The sequence below is a fragment of the Astatotilapia calliptera genome, chromosome 12 (genome assembly GCF_900246225.1).
Source record: "Astatotilapia calliptera chromosome 12, fAstCal1.2, whole genome shotgun sequence".
NCBI classification, from domain to species: domain Eukaryota; kingdom Metazoa; phylum Chordata; class Actinopteri; order Cichliformes; family Cichlidae; genus Astatotilapia; species Astatotilapia calliptera.
In genome coordinates, this window is record NC_039313.1 from 1,787,673 (window position 1) to 1,804,144 (window position 16,472).

Consider the following 16,472-nt stretch of genomic DNA (forward strand, 5'->3'; position numbering starts at 1 on the left):
TTCGTAATTCTACTGTTTCAGTAACCCGGCCTTTTCACTGTTACTTTTGCAAACATTATGATGAACCTGGAGAAATGTTTACCTTTGCTGACCGAGGCTAAAACGGCTTCATTTGATCCTACTTTGCTTTCTGCAGGGATAGGTTTGAGGGGTCATGCTTCTTTCTGATGCTGATGTTTATGGACTAGAATTTACATACATACCTGCACTCTGGATGTGTCGGGATGATACTTCAGTCTGAAGCCTGGAACACCTGGGGATCGAACCACAGACCTTCCACACCTCCCATCATGTACATTCTGCTTGTTCATTAGTGCTGCACGGTCGAATGATGCTCTCCTGTCTCCTTTTAGCCAGCAGGCATGTGGATATGAAGTTTATGACTATTCTGAATCTGCCTTATGATTCCTAAAAAGTAGCGCATGTAGACCTGCAAGCTGAATGTTTGTACTCTTAATTTCTTCCATCTTTTTAAGTTCATGATATGTTTGATGAAACGCTCGTTTTAACATGTTTACTACAGGTTTTCTATTAAGTTTACAAACACAGATTCAACAGGCTGTGCACGCACTGGAAGTACCTTTGACCCAGTGAATGTACAGTTAGACTTAATTAGCGGCCAGCTGGATAGGATGATTCCAGTAAGCAGCACGGCTAAAGCCAGGTGGTCGTATAACAGTGACAGCGTCTCCCCTCTCCGCTTGGTTATAACCCATCTGCTCCTTCAAGGCTATCTAAGGCAAGCTGAAACTCCTTACTGTTATGCATGGGTGTCTCTGCTGGAGGTGGGGTGGGAGATCAAGTGGTGCCCATGGGGTAAAGCAATCCTCTCTACTCTGACCTCTCAGCAAGCGCAGGATTCATTATGTCCTGCTGTTGTGGAGTGAAAACAATGGTCTATCTGTGGTCGGCACTTCCTCTCATCCATCTTCTAGTCAGGGTGGGTGATTGATTAAGCAGAGAGCCGACGTCACACAACCCACAACTGTATTGTTCATGTACATACCAAACGAGACAGTCATAACCTCGTCATAGCAACATGCTATTATAATCTTTGAGTTTCTGTAAATGTCCTGTAATCTTAGTTGTAGCGTCCTCAGTAAGTAAACCCATCACGCTCAGCCTGCAAGAGATACTGAGAGAAAGCAAGTTTTCATGAAATGGGTAAAATTACTGTCTGATATCTGTCAGCAGGATAATATGCAAGTAATACAGTTTTAATCTGCTGACAATTTAGAGTCAGTGTTGGAGTTGGGATACCTGTGTATATGGGATTTTCACCTCTTTGGAGTGTCCACGTTCCATAACATGTAGAAGTACATGTATGTAAGTGCACACTTGATTAAACGGGGAGCATCTTCTCATTTCTGAAACTACATTTGTTTAACATTTGGCTAAAATGCAGCCTAACCTCGAGTGTTCCTCCAGCAGCCTGGTAGATCTTTATGGCGTTATTTCCGTGCCTCTATTCTGAGCGCACGGAAAAAACATTTTGCAAGTACAAATGTTGCATTTTGAGGAGAAAATTATTTAGAGTGAAGAAAAGTTTAATTTGAGCGAACAAAATTCATTGCTGCGTGCAGGAAATGTTCAGTGTTTGCTGTTATCCACACAGTAACAGCCCCTCTCGCTCAGTTGTTGGCATTTGCCCTCAATAGAATAGAATAAGATGAACAGAACAACATACAAATGGTAAATGGCCTGTATTTATATAGCGCTTTACTAGTCCCTAAGGACCCCAAAGCGCTTTACATATCCAGTCATCCACCCATTCACACACACATTCACACACTGGTGATGAAGCTACATTTAGCCACAGCCACCCTGGGGCGCACTGACAGAGGCGAGGCTGCCGGACACTGGCGCCACCGGGCCCTCTGACCACCACCATACAATACAAGTACTAATAAGTAAGTAATTAATAAGTACTAATAAAATACTTTATTACATAGGAAAAAGTGCACTTGGTGCTGTTGCACATGGAGGAGACAATCATCCATTTTTATTTATTTATTTTTTCAAATTGCACAGAAAAACCAAACCAGTAGGACCACACATCATATTTATCAGGATCTCATGATATGTTTAATGGGCCGATGTGGTTGTGTTTGCAGTGATGCTAAAGAGCAACACATACTTAAATTCTAGTTCATTACTGCCGTCCCTGACCTAAAGTAACAGTTGTTACCACTGGAAATAATCTTCCTGTTTCGCTGCCTTTGAATGTAAAGTCACACTTGCTGACTTAATCAGGTGTGTTTGTTAGTAGCAGCCAGGTGATCATTCTTAAGGCCGTACTTTGTTTTCATAGGACTGCATAGAGTGATCCTCGATAAGCACGGTGCGTCTAAAATAGCTGTTAGGTAACAGTTGAGGTTTGTTTGAAATACCGACCAATGCCTGCCGATTAAAGAAAAAATGCCGCCATCTATCCTCCCTTTCTGTGATCACACAAAGAGTTAGGAATGAGCAGGCCATGTGTGCTGATGTAACCTTCCAGTGTTTTGTATGCATATGACAAACCATATATTTCAGTCTCCTGTCAAGTTGAAGGTTAACACTGTTTGCTGGCAAAACACTGAAATATTGACCAAAATCTTCTTTGCACTTGATGCAGTACCTGCAATAAAAACCCACAACGTTGACTTTAGGGCATCAAAAACTGAAAAAATTAGCCTTTTATGAGAAAATAAGTAGATGACAAGTGTAAAACACATTAAAAGGAAGGATGGAAACACTGGGAGCCTAAGGCACTTAAAGAAGTGGCAAACAATGTGCTGTGAACTGTGTGTTATAGTGGCATGTGGGTCATTCAGAAAGCTGTGGATACTGTTGTTTGCACGTGTCTGATGAGACGTCTTCACACAGGGACTGACTTGGAGTGATGTGATGACATGATAGGAAAAAGTGACAATTAATGACTTGAAGCGATGATGGACAAATAACCGCGAGTGGGTCCCAACTCCAGCCTTTCAGCTCCTAGTGGAGCGACTAAGATGACTGTCAGTGACAACAAAGAATACAACTCATAGAAATATAAGGGTAAGTACTTTGGAAGGTTACCTAGGCAACTGGAGCTTGTAATGTCAACAAGGCTTAAATGTAACTTGACTGACCGTACAGTGGCCAGGAGACGCTGAATGACTTCATATTAGAGATGAGACATTCCCCAAGCCTTTTTACTGCGGTATTCTCATATAACAAAGTGTTTGCCTTTAAATATTAACATTAAAGTTAAACTGCCTGAGCGTCACGACAGACGGCGATCTGATAAAAGTGGTCAGTTTTGTCTTTATCAGCAGGAGGCTGCTGCAGTCAAAAGGGGGCAGGGATTATCCTGTTAATGGGCTTATTCGCGGTATTCAAAGAAACACTTGTGACCTCGCTCATGTGGCCAATGACGGGTTGCTCTGACATTATATACTCTCCCACTTTTCTACATGCCTGTCAGTCTTTCCCGTCTTTGCAATGTTCAGTCTTTTAAAGCGGCCGTTCCAGTTTAGCATGATGTCCCAGAATGCTGCTGGGTGGGTTTTTAGCAATGAAATCAGAATGTCGCTAGTCTGGTTGGCATGGCAGGTAGACACTAAACTACTCGGATAACAAACTGGCGTTGCCCTCCGCTGGCCATGTGGAACCCTAGCCCATCTGGGACAGAGGAGCTGGGATGCTGATGGACTGATAGAGTTGCTGCATGAGTGCTGTGAAACCCCGGGCAGTGTAGTGGCTTCAGGTTGAGGATTTCTGTAGGTTTAGGGGACTGGTGTATATTTAATATGGAGGAAATGTAAATCTTTGTGGTGTCATGAACAAACATGCCCAGCCTTCTCAGGATGGAACAGAGCTTATCTTGTATTGTAATAGACGTTTACAGTCCTGGCTTGGAATAGTGCTTGCTCACTGCAATACATAAGCAGTGAAATCATTACAAAGTGAGGCTTTCTTCTTTGTAACCACACTTTAGATTTTTGAGCCGTTTAGCCAGTAACTTAGATTACATGCAAGTAAGACTGGACAAAAAGACTGACGTATGTTACACTCAGTCATTGCTTGTTCTTATTTAGAGGTGTCAGGCTGGTATAACATTCATATATTTTAGCCTGTTGTTGTTTGCAAATGCAGAAAAATACATTTGCTCAATACAACTCATAGCTGCCCGTTCTGATAGGCTGATGCAGTATTGAGCCACTTGTTATAAACCTTGCATTGAGCATGTCTCCATCCACAGGGGGACAGGAGGCCGTATGTTACTTTGATAGCGAGCTGATTAGCCCTGAAGTTGCAGAGGTTTTAAAGGTGAAAGGTTAAAGATGCAGCCTTTCATTGTCCGCACACAATGGGCCACGGCGGCGCAGGCTCTGCTGCATTGGCTGCTGCTGGAAGCCTTTCCAGCCTCAGGCTATCACGGTCAATAAGCCGTCATGAGGATTAGCAACAGAGACCACACACTGGAGAGCTCTGCTGCTGGTCTGTTATCGACAGACACGACAACCGAAACACGACTTGATCCCAGTTAGCGCTGGGCCAGATCATACCATTCACAGTAATACCGGTATAATGTTGGGCAACGATAACAAAATGAAATATGGCGATAGAATATGGGTAAAACGTGGCGGAAAAAGCATGGCGCCGATGGCGAATGAGAAGAGCGAAAGCGGATTGTTGAATGAAACAGATGAATCTGAACTGGTTTGTAAAAATGCTGCAGCTTCACTGGTGTGGAACTGGTTTAGCTTTCGTCCGTCAGATACACAACAAAGCACTATTTTTGGTAGCGCATGCTAGCGGGCCGTCGTTATTACCGTGTTGTTTGGAAAATACGACACACTTAAAATCAATCCTTTGATTGTTCTGAAAGTCGACAGAGCCCCTTATAATCCCGTGTGCCTTATGTATGAACTCTGGTTGTGTTTACAGACCTCGAAACGATTTTATGTGCACGGCGCTCGAAAATCTGTCAAATGTTTCAGTACGACTTTGGTCAGCTACGAAGCCGCACCGCTTGATGGATTGTCGGAGCATTACGGCTATCGTAGGCGGAGCCTGGCGGAGTGATACGTACTGTTCTTCAACATAATATTACCGTATTGTGTGTGTGTATAAGCTCTTTTTAAGTTTTGTTGATGTTATACATGGTTATGCTGAGGATATGTCGGCCAGTTTCCACTGGAAATGCCTTTTGGTTAAACTGTCAGCGAGGAGTTTGCACTGTTACATTTTTATATAACTTTAATGCAAAAAACAGCTGCTTGTTTAAGTGAAAATACATTGATGGGGATTTTTGCACTACTAAAGTTGTGGAGTTGTAAAGTATTTTGTCTCGTGTCAATTATATCGTCAGTTATATCGTTATCACAAATTTTCAAATGTATATCGTGATAAATATTTTTGCTCTACTCCCAGTCACATAAACGTTGTTGTTAAGAGCTGACGAGAGAGCAGAAAGAAAATTGGAAAATGATGTGTGGCAGGACCGCTGTGCTCTCAGCGTGGCCTCTTACACACACTGGCCGGATATTGAAAGAAGACTTTCCTGCAGCACATGGTAGTGTTTTAGATTTTAAATGTGTTGTTCTTGCTTCCAAACACCCACCATCTCCAATAATCTCATTCAAATCTGTAGTGTCTTATACTCAGACCTCTCGTACGGTCTGAGTATGAGTCTAATGGAAACAGAGTAGTAGTCAGCTATGCTTAGGGTTCCAGAAACAATGGTTATTCAGAAAGCAGTGAATACTGTGCCCTAAGACACGTCTTCACACAGGAATGGACTTGCAGCGATGTGCTGAGTGGACACCATAGAGGAGAAAAATCTAATTTAAAAAAATGAACGACTTCACGGTGGTGCTGGGTCCCAGGTTAATCTTTTCAGCTTCAAGGTGAGCGCCTAAACTGACTGTCAGTGACAATGAAGAATACACTGCTGTGTATGTAAAGAGGGATGAGTACTTTAACACTTACACCCCCGGAGAGCAGTCATTTCGGGGTAGTACCTTAGACCCCCGCGGAGTCATCATTTTGCGTTTCTACCTTTAAAAGCCGGAGAGCAGTCAAATGCTGGAAGTGGAAGCTAAATTGGCTAGTCATTCATATGTATATTGGGTCGTTACCTAGGAATTCTGGAGGGAGGGGATTGGGGGAGAAATCAACACACATGAGTCTAGGTCCTTTGTTGCTGACATTTATTGATAAAAACAGTAGTTTCATTTCATGTTATTTCCTTTTTCATTTCAAGCAAGGAAGTGGATGTAGTTAGTAAGTAAGATATTTCAGACATTATTCTGACACAGAGGAGGAGATACTGGAATTATAATTAGTATCTATGCATGCATTTGTGATTTTGTTTGACCTTCCCATTGCTCACAATTTGAATTTGTTCACACTGCAGATGAGTGTCTCAGTCCCCAAACAAGCTCTCTTTTTCGGTGGAGAAGCAGTCTCCTCATCCGCAGTGAGTGTGGAGAAATCAACACACATGAGTCTAGGTCCTTTGTTGCTGACATTTATTGATAAAAACAGTAGTTTCATTTCATGTTATTTCCTTTTTCATTTCAAGCAAGGAAGTGGATGTAGTTAGTAAGTAAGATATTTCAGACATTATTCTGACACAGAGGAGGAGATACTGGAATTATAATTAGTATCTATGCATGCATTTGTGATTTTGTTTGACCTTCCCATTGCTTACAGTACAAAAAACCAACCATTTGTACACATATGTACTAATAATAATAAAAAGTGAGTGCAACACTGCAACCCGTCACCCCGTCGTTCAGTGGTCGTTGATCAGTGGTCCATTGTGGCACCATTCAGAGCACTGGTACAATAGTACCAGCAAGATATGGGAAGACATTGCAAATGTACTTGGATTTTAGGTTGCAAGCCACCCAAAACTTGATCCCAAACTTGTCAGGTTTACTTGCAAACACTTGGAGTGTTTCAGTATGCCATCTTAGGGAGAACTCAACACACATGTAGGTCCTTTGTTGCTGACATTTATTGATGAAAATAGAAAAAAAACCAACCGTTTGTACACATGTTTACAAATAATAACAAAAATTGAGTGAGTACATTACAACATTTTCAGCAATCACTCACAATCCTGGCACTGCCACGGTATCTGTCGCCTGCATTTACCACATGTGTACCTGTAGCAGTGAACACATCGCACAGTGGCCTGATTTTTTTTGCATCTGTGTTTGACCTGACACGTGGCCCTTTTTCCAGGGCTCGGTGTGGAGGGTTGTGTCCGAAGCAACTGTTCTTTTCTTTCCTTCTTCGCAGCTACATGAGAGTGAGCCAATTCGGTTGCAAGGGCTACCAGGAAGTCCACCCGTCTTTCCTTCGTCCCGGTGCATTCTTGATACAGCACATGTGCATTCAGTGCTGCCATGTCAATCATGTTATAAAACACGGCAACTGGCCAGCGCCGTGTTCCTTTGCGGACAGTGTACTCCCGAACCATCTGGTCCATCACATCCACGCCACACTTTGTCTTGTTGTAAAGGGTGACAGTGTTTGGCTTCCTTTTGGTAGTGTTTTCGGTCTGAACCACGCTGTGCATGCTGCTAAGAATATATACTGTCTTCTTCCGTTTGGCCGCATACGCCGTCAGCGTGGCAGCAGAGGTTGAAAACACCTAAGAAATAAGATAAATTGTTAATTCCATAGCCCTTTTACACACAATGAAACACATAAACATAGAACCACAAAAGACCTGCAACATACCTGAGTGGTGAATTCATTGCGATCTGTCTGTCTAGTGGATTGAGGAATTTCCCTGCGAATCTTGTTGACTGTGCCGAGGATGGTGGTTTTCCGTCTAAGAAGTTTTTGCGCAAGTGAAAGCGATGTGAAAAAATTGTCAGTGGTAACATTTCTGCCCTTGTCCAGGAATGGTTCCATCAGCCTCATAACTACATTTTCGGAAAGTCTCTCCCCAGTGGGACGATTGGGGTCCTTGCCAAGATATGGGAAGACATTGCAAATGTACTTGGATTTTAGGTCGCAAGCCACCCAAAACTTGATCCCAAACTTGTCCGGTTTACTGGCAATATACTGCAGGAAACTGCACCGAGTTTTTGATGGGAAAAGCTGTTCATTGATGGTGATATGTAGACCAGGGTTGTAGCACGTGATGCAGTTGGTGACAAATGATCCCCACACACTGGAAATTGCTGCGAACTTATCAGTCTTTGCTCGATCACAGCGGGTGGACTTGTCATCAAAGCGTAGGTGTTGCATGATGTCTTGGAAGCGGTTTCGTGCCATAGTTCCAATTATCTGTGGGTTTCCCAGGTTTGCTGACCAGCAGTCATTTACAGATGGAACCCTGTAAACCCCCCGCAAGATGACAATAGCAATAAATGCCATTAGTTCAGGGAGGTCCATGAACCAACAAACATGCTCCGTTTGCTGTGCATGTTGAATAGTCCATTCTTGAATGCTACGAAGCATGTCAAGAGTGATGAAACACAGGAAGCTCTGAAGGCGACTCAAGATACTTCTCCTGGCCTTAGCCGTTGGCTCTCCATCTGCAGCGTACGGTTCTATAGGGGTGAAAGGGAGACGGGTCCCCACATGTTCTTCACGCCACACTGTGCCATCTTTCGCTGTCTCAGTCCCCAAACAAGCTCTCTTTTTCGGTGGAGAAGCAGTCTCCTCATCTGCAGTGTGAACAAATTCAAATTGTGAGCAATGGGAAGGTCAAACAAAATCACAAATGCATGCATAGATACTAATTATAATTCCAGTATCTCCTCCTCTGTGTCAGAATAATGTCTGAAATATCTTACTTACTAACTACATCCACTTCCTTGCTTGAAATGAAAAAGGAAATAACATGAAATGAAACTAACCGGAAGACTGATCAGACAGCTCTGAGTCCGAATCCGGCTGAACTTCTAGGTCTTCTCCATCCGAGTCACAAGGGTCGACTTCCGCCAGGATCATTTCCAACGCCTGCTGGGTGGTGAGTCTTCTCTGCATTTTCTTTCCTTGGAGAGGAGGTCCGTACACCACAGGATTCTTCAGGGCAATGAAGGGTTAGGCTAAGTGCAGTGAGATTGTATCATATATATACCCTTGATCACAATTGATCAGTGGGGTCAGGTCACACTGATCAGCGGGGTCACACCCCCGTCGTTCAGTGGTCGTTGATCAGTGGTGCCACAATGGACCACAGAACGACGGGGTGACGGGTTTCCTGCAGTATATTGCAAGTAAACCTGACAAGTTTGGGATCAAGTTTTGGGTGGCTTGCAACCTAAAATCCAAGTACATTTGCAATGTCTTCCCATATCTTGCTGGTACTATTGTACCAGTGCTCTGAATGGTGCCACAATGGACCACTGATCAACGACGGGGGTGTGACCACATAACAATGCAACCCGTCACCCCGTCGTTCAGTGGTCGTTGATCAGTGGTGCCACAATGGACCACAGAACGACGGGGTGACGGGTTTCCTGCAGTATATTGCAAGTAAACCTGACAAGTTTGGGATCAAGTTTTGGGTGGCTTGCAACCTAAAATCCAAGTACATTTGCAATGTCTTCCCATATCTTGCTGGTACTATTGTACCAGTGCTCTGAATGGTGCCACAATGGACCACTGATCAACGACCACTGAACGACGGGGTGATGGGTTGCAGTGTTGCACTCACTTTTTATTATTATTAGTACATATGTGTACAAATGGTTGGTTTTTTGTACTGTAAGCAATGGGAAGGTCAAACAAAATCACAAATGCATGCATAGATACTAATTATAATTCCAGTATCTCCTCCTCTGTGTCAGAATAATGTCTGAAATATCTTACTTACTAACTACATCCACTTCCTTGCTTGAAATGAAAAAGGAAATAACATGAAATGAAACTACTGTTTTTATCAATAAATGTCAGCAACAAAGGACCTAGACTCATGTGTGTTGATTTCTCCACACTCACTGCGGATGAGGAGACTGCTTCTCCACCGAAAAAGAGAGCTTGTTTGGGGACTGAGACACTCATCTGCAGTGTGAACAAATTCAAATTGTGAGCAATGGGAAGGTCAAACAAAATCACAAATGCATGCATAGATACTAATTATAATTCCAGTATCTCCTCCTCTGTGTCAGAATAATGTCTGAAATATCTTACTTACTAACTACATCCACTTCCTTGCTTGAAATGAAAAAGGAAATAACATGAAATGAAACTACTGTTTTTATCAATAAATGTCAGCAACAAAGGACCTAGACTCATGTGTGTTGATTTCTCCCCCAATCCCCTCCCTCCAGAATTCCTAGGTAACGACCCAATATACATATGAATGACTAGCCAATTTAGCTTCCACTTCCAGCATTTGACTGCTCTCCGGCTTTTAAAGGTAGAAACGCAAAATGATGACTCCGCGGGGGTCTCAGGTAGAAGCCTTCTTGACTTGACTGCTCTCCGGCTTTTAAAGGTAGAACGGTAGAAGCTGGGAATTCCAGTGTTAAAAGGTTACCTAGGCAACAGGAGCTCGGATTGTCAACAGTGGTTGTAGTGATGAACGATAGTCTGTGGACCACGCCGGCGCTCCGATCAGTGTTAGTTTTGCTCATCCCCCATTATTCATCATTATAATAATAATATGTTGATACGACACTCAAATCTTGCTTGTTATAGTTTTCATGTTGAATCTCCACACGTGACAGATGTGATGAGTGTGGCTGCATCTGCAGAGACTCACTGGGTGATTTTGTGGCCGTGTGTGATGAGGGCACGATGAAGTGCAGGAGACACAGGTGGGAATCTTTTGGAAGAAACAAACAAAAAAGCGACAAACCCTTTACTGTGGTATTCTCATATAACAGAGGGGGTGTTTTTAACCCTTTTAAAGCCGGTCGGAGCGGGCACGCTCCGTTTTGCTAACTATTTTTAAATCCCGGTAGCACTGCAACCACATAAGCTAGCGCCATAATTTTTTTTGCATATGAAACCGGAGGAGTTGTACTTACATCTTATGCCATCAGCTTGCCCTAAGTCAGTTTCCTTCCACATATAGCTTTGCAAAAACTGCATAAAAAGCGCTTGCAGGAACAAAAACATAATATTCCAGAAACACGCTTTGCCGATCCGATCACTTCCTACGTCCATCAGCACGAACTCTCGCATGTCCTCCATGTCCTGCCCGAAACCGGAAGTGACGTCATTTTGCGGAAATGTAGTTTTTTGCCTTCAGGGCCTCATGAGCCTATACTGGTGTTTTTAAAAGTTATGTTTGACTTTATGACTTTCTGTGTCGTTTCTGGGATGCTGAGGACTCATATTGCACTGCTGGAAATAGTTTATTTTGATGCACATGCTGTTATTTTGCAAATTTGCATCATAATATTTATTTTCGTTTTTCCTGCAGTATATGAAAATTGGTGTATTTCAAAAATAAAACTATAAAGACACTCAAAATAAATTTCCTGTGGTGGGAAACTATTTTGTGCAACTTTTTTGTATTTACAGTTTTGAGGGATAAGCCTCTTAAATTTCTCTAACTAGAAATATATGTTAAAAAACAAAAACGATTTTCAATTTTTTTGTAGTTTATTGCACGTTTTTGAAATTTATGTAATTACTATGCACTTAATGCATGCATATTATTAAAATTTGGGCTATAATGGTTGTATTGATGTATAGCAACTTGAAATGCTCCCAAAAATGACACTACAGCCTGTAAAAATATAATATAAGCTCTGGCGGACTATGGCAGGTCTTAAAGGGTTAATTATTAACGTTGGTTTCTAACTGTAATAGGTCTCCTGCTTTTGTTACAATCTTATGGACGACACCAGTGGACGTGGAAACATTTGGCACTGACGCTGTGTCTGGATACAGCTTCACAGAGCTATAGTCGTGTTAATTGCTGTGAGCCTCACAAATGGAATCCCACTGATGCCCATTGTTGTGTGTGGGGGTGTGTGAGGAGTTAACACAAAGCACTTTTAACCAGGCTACTGTTAACCATCTTTAATAGATAGATGGTTTTTATTACTCATGTATGTTTTTGAAGTTTTGGATGCCAAAATACATTTTGTGTCAACGAAACTGTAAATGATAAATATATTTGTCCACAGTTCCATTCTCTGATTCGTGCTGATGTGGAGACAACATTTCAAAGCCTGAACCCTAAAGAGCAGTAATAAAAAAAACGTGACTTTTTTTTAACAGGTTATCAGCGACTCGTTAATGATGAGGCTTATCTTAGGTACATCTGCCATACCTACACATGCCTCTTATAACTAAACTGTAATTGTAAGAGATGTAAGATAAAGACAGTTGGTGCAGTCACATAAAAGTAGGTTGTGGTCCTTCAGTCGACAAGTTCCAAATGCTTTGAGTCACATGGCAGATATAATGGCTGGAGGTGAACTTCTCTGCAGTTCGAGGTGACATCCAAACTTCTTGTCTCACTTCAAAGCTGCAGCTCCTCAGAACTGTGTGGAGGTGGGGAACTTGTTACATGGATGTTACATATGTAACGTATGTTTGTTCGGCTGACTGAGGCACGCGTGTGTTCGTGTGTGTGCTCCAGGGAGAACATATGCCCTGGTGTTGGAGGGGGGTTGGGAAGGAGGGGTCAGGTGCAGGCAGCTGGCGTGTGTCGGGTCAAGGGTCTACAGCTGTTGATAGCAGGGTGGTACACTGACACAGATGGGGGGGGGGTTATGCACCAACATTCTGCACATGTGACTGATGGAGCTCGCTCGGTGCTATGTAAGTGAGAACCAGTCACTTGGTGGTTGCACAGATGGCCAGGCTGCTGCAGGAGGTGAGACGGGGAAAAAATGTGGGTCTAATAAAGCTGAGACAGCAAGTGGGTAACTAATATGAAGCAAACAGACTGTCGTGGGGTTAGGGGAGCCCGATGATGTGTCAGGCTGTGCATAAAAGATCCATAAAAATGTTTTCCCACTGTGTGGTCCAGCGCGGTCAGCTTTTACTGTTGCTACTAGTTTGGTGGAGACTTCGAGTCTTTGCGTACAACAGTTCTTCATACATGGACGCGGTGACACGTGAAGGAAACGTGCTGTAAAGTGCTTCCTACAGAAGCAGCATCAGATAGGAAGGTAGGGAGTATTCCCTGATCAGGGTTAGGGTTTGTTTCATAACTAATGACTGAAGCCTGGTCTCACAATAACCAAGTTAGCAAGTCAAAATGAATGATAGTGAAAACAAACGTGCACGAATGAACACACATAAGATAAGAAGGTAAGCTGTATTAAAACTACTCATGTTGTGTTAAGTGTTGGGGGATTGATCAGAGTTATAATAATATTTTGGTTTATTTTTACTTTTTATAATGAAACTTTTTTAGCTTTAATGTTCTTAATGATATGGATGTTAGAGGTGAATGTGCGTGGCATTAAAGTTCAGATGTTGCAGCGCTCTGTGATGGCAGGTGACTCACAGGAAAGCACCCAAACTTCATCAGGTTGCTTGTGAAAACTAAATTGACCAAACTGAGATCAAACCAGAGAAATTTCCTCCACATTTTCATGCTAACACATTCCCCACATCACTACAGCTCCACCACCAGTCTGTAGTGCTGATACAAAGCAGGATGGATCCCCGCTTGGAGGATGTTTATGACCAATTCTGATGGTAACTGTCGGATTTTTTTTTTTCCAGTAGAAATTGAGATGTCAGACTGGGCAACATGTTTCCAGTCTTCTATTGTCCAGCTTTGGTGAGCTTGTGCGAACTGTAGCCTGAGTGTGAACAATGATGGTGAGGTGGCTGTGGTCTGCTCTTAGGTCCACTCGGTTGCTGTTGTGTCACACCTCTTTGACACCACACACACACAGTGTAAGGTCTGAGTGGGTCTGCCCTTTATTACTCCATGTAACTGAGAGTGCTCTTTCTGTTTCAGATTTGTGAGTACTCTGTACTGCCTCAGTTACTTTGTTTTGTTGATTTTTATTTTGGTTCACTATTTTTTGACGTCTAGTTTTAGTTGACTTGGACGCCTTGTTGGTGATCATCGACTGCATGTAGCTTTCCAGTCTTACAGTGGGAGCCCCTTAAAACTGCATTCATCTTAAAGGCCAGCAGGGGGCGACTCCTCGAGCTGCCAGATGTATTAAAGAAGGGCCCTGCTTTTCCCCTGCCGGATGACCTCGCGTAACACTTTCCTGAGGAGTGCACGATCTTCATCATTAGTTTAAATGCAACATTATGCTTATATTGTAAAGTCTCAGTGGAGCCAACAGGTTGAATAAAGCAGTATATGCATTACTATATGATACTGCAACCTGTGCTGCTCCCCACATGCTACTTAGTTTACAATCACCAAGAGGATCAGAACGAGTTTCCTTAGAGGCTTCACGCTGAGTCTTTTATAATACAGCCTGTTGTGGTGGGATTTGTCACAGGGGTGAGCATGAGTCACCAACCAGAAGGAAATAAGAGATCATCTCAATCTATTTACATAAAAAACAACATAAAATGAAGGAGATCGATGCTGAGTTTGCTAAAGTAAGACATGAATTTTAGTGATGAGGTTACAGGTGAAAAGATGTTTAAGACACTGGACTGAAACATTCACACATCATGATGCGTGAATGACGTCACTGTCATTATATTAATGCTGCTATCCTGTATATATTGTACATACTATTGTTTGAGTACTTACGATTGTTTTTTTTTGTACTTTTTATATTTTACATTTATATTTATTATTGAAATTTGCACCAAGGGAGTGGCACTCCAATTTCGTTGTACTCTGTACAATGACAATAAAGGCTATTCTATTCTATTCTATTCTATGCAAGTCTCCTTTTCCACTGTGAGATCTACGATCAGAAGATGGATAAGCTATCTTTAGAAAAGCATAATAGTCTTAAGCTGTGGTGTTTAAGCAATATTCTGTTGGCACTCAAAGGTGTGTGAAACCTGTACCACTGATATCAAACAGGATGGATCCACACTTTTATGTTGTTCATGTGAAATTATGTCTGATTGTTGCAGTATCAGACCTGGCAACATTTTGTGGTGAGCTTGTGCGACAGTTTCTTATGCTTAGCTGCCTGGTGTGTTCTTCTGATGTTGGGGGGGTTTCTCTGCATGCATCCTCATCAAGCCGTGTTCATATCTGCATAGGACACACTGTGATGGGACTTTGTGGCCACACTCCCCTGGCTTACAGACAATCTAGTTCAGGTAGACTACTCTCTCCTCTGGGCTCAGCATGTCTGCTCTGCTCACTGTTGTTCGCACTGGGCTGTAGCCTCCAGACTTCCAGCTTAAATGAATGGACTGGCCTTAAATGGCCTATGTGCTCTACCTGAGCACTCAAAGGGCTTTATGTAACTTGCCTCATTCGCCCAAGCTTTCTGTCTAACATTCACACACATTGGACATGTCCAGTACACCAGAGAGCAATGTGGGCTTGGTATATTTGGCGTGCAAACCAGAGCAGCTGTTAATAGACGACCTGCTCAGCTACCCTGAGCAGTAGCGTTGGTCAGTGTGGATGTGTGGGCTACAGGCACAACGCAAGTCTGACTGACTGAACTGCCAAACTAAAAGAAGCCAAACTTTGTGCTATAACTTTTGTGTCTTACAGCAGTTAATTGCACGTTGGAGTTTGAATCCTTTTTGTTAATATTATCATAATTGCCAGTACTCTGTAACAATTGGAGCACTAACCTCGCACCTCTTTTCTGCAGGTTTTTACAGCGATCATCAGCTTGAAACTGAGCACAACAACATGGGTAAGTTCATAAACCTGCACTTACCTCAGATTTCAATCTTACTTATCTTCCCTTACTTTTCTGTTTAAGTACTAATGAAAAATATTTAGTTACATTTGCCCCCAGTATCTGTTTACTCCAAAATACATGAACTTTTCTCTGGTCCAACAACGCTGAACCTCACTTTTAGTTTCTGATCTTGAAAATGATCTTTGGACAAAGATCTCCCTCTAGTGGTAAAGTGAAATGTGAAATTAATAAATGGGTTCTAGTTTCCAATCAAAACCACAAGAGGGGGGTATAAACCCAACGACAGCCGCTTCCATCCACACGAGCATGGAGAGAGAAATCCAACAAGTGGAAATGAAATGTCTAAACACATTTACACGTTTCATAAAGCAACGAGTCTTGATGGTCTGCTTCAGCGATGTGATCTCAGAGAACTTCAATAAATGAAAGTAATCGACGTCTTTGTTGTCTTCAACATCTCTGTGCGGTGGACGCAGTGCAGAGATGCAACACGAGCTGTAGAAATGTGTCGGGAAGACGTGACTCCTGGTTTCAGGGGAAGCTGGATGCAGGGGGACAGGGTGAGGCAGTGGTCCAATGTTAAGGTCCAGGTTCAGATGAAGTTCACTCAGGACTCCCCTGGCTGCCATTGCAGCGCCAGGTGGCACCATGGAGAGGGTCATAGGTCATGCACAGTTCAAAAAGCGCTGACCTCACCGTGACTCCACGCTGACCTGTTTGTGTGCAGCTCTGCTCTCA

General features: G+C 42.7%; 1 protein-coding gene across 1 annotated transcript in view; it reads left to right on the forward strand.

Annotated features, from left to right (window-relative positions):
- The window catches only part of nr6a1a (nuclear receptor subfamily 6, group A, member 1a), a 125,848-nt gene that overhangs the window by 18,498 nt on the left and 90,878 nt on the right, over window positions 1-16,472 (forward strand). The window contains exon 2 of the mRNA XM_026186086.1: window positions 15,681-15,725. Coding sequence (XP_026041871.1) covers window positions 15,681-15,725 — 45 coding nt within the window. The remainder of the gene's footprint in view (window positions 1-15,680; window positions 15,726-16,472) is intronic.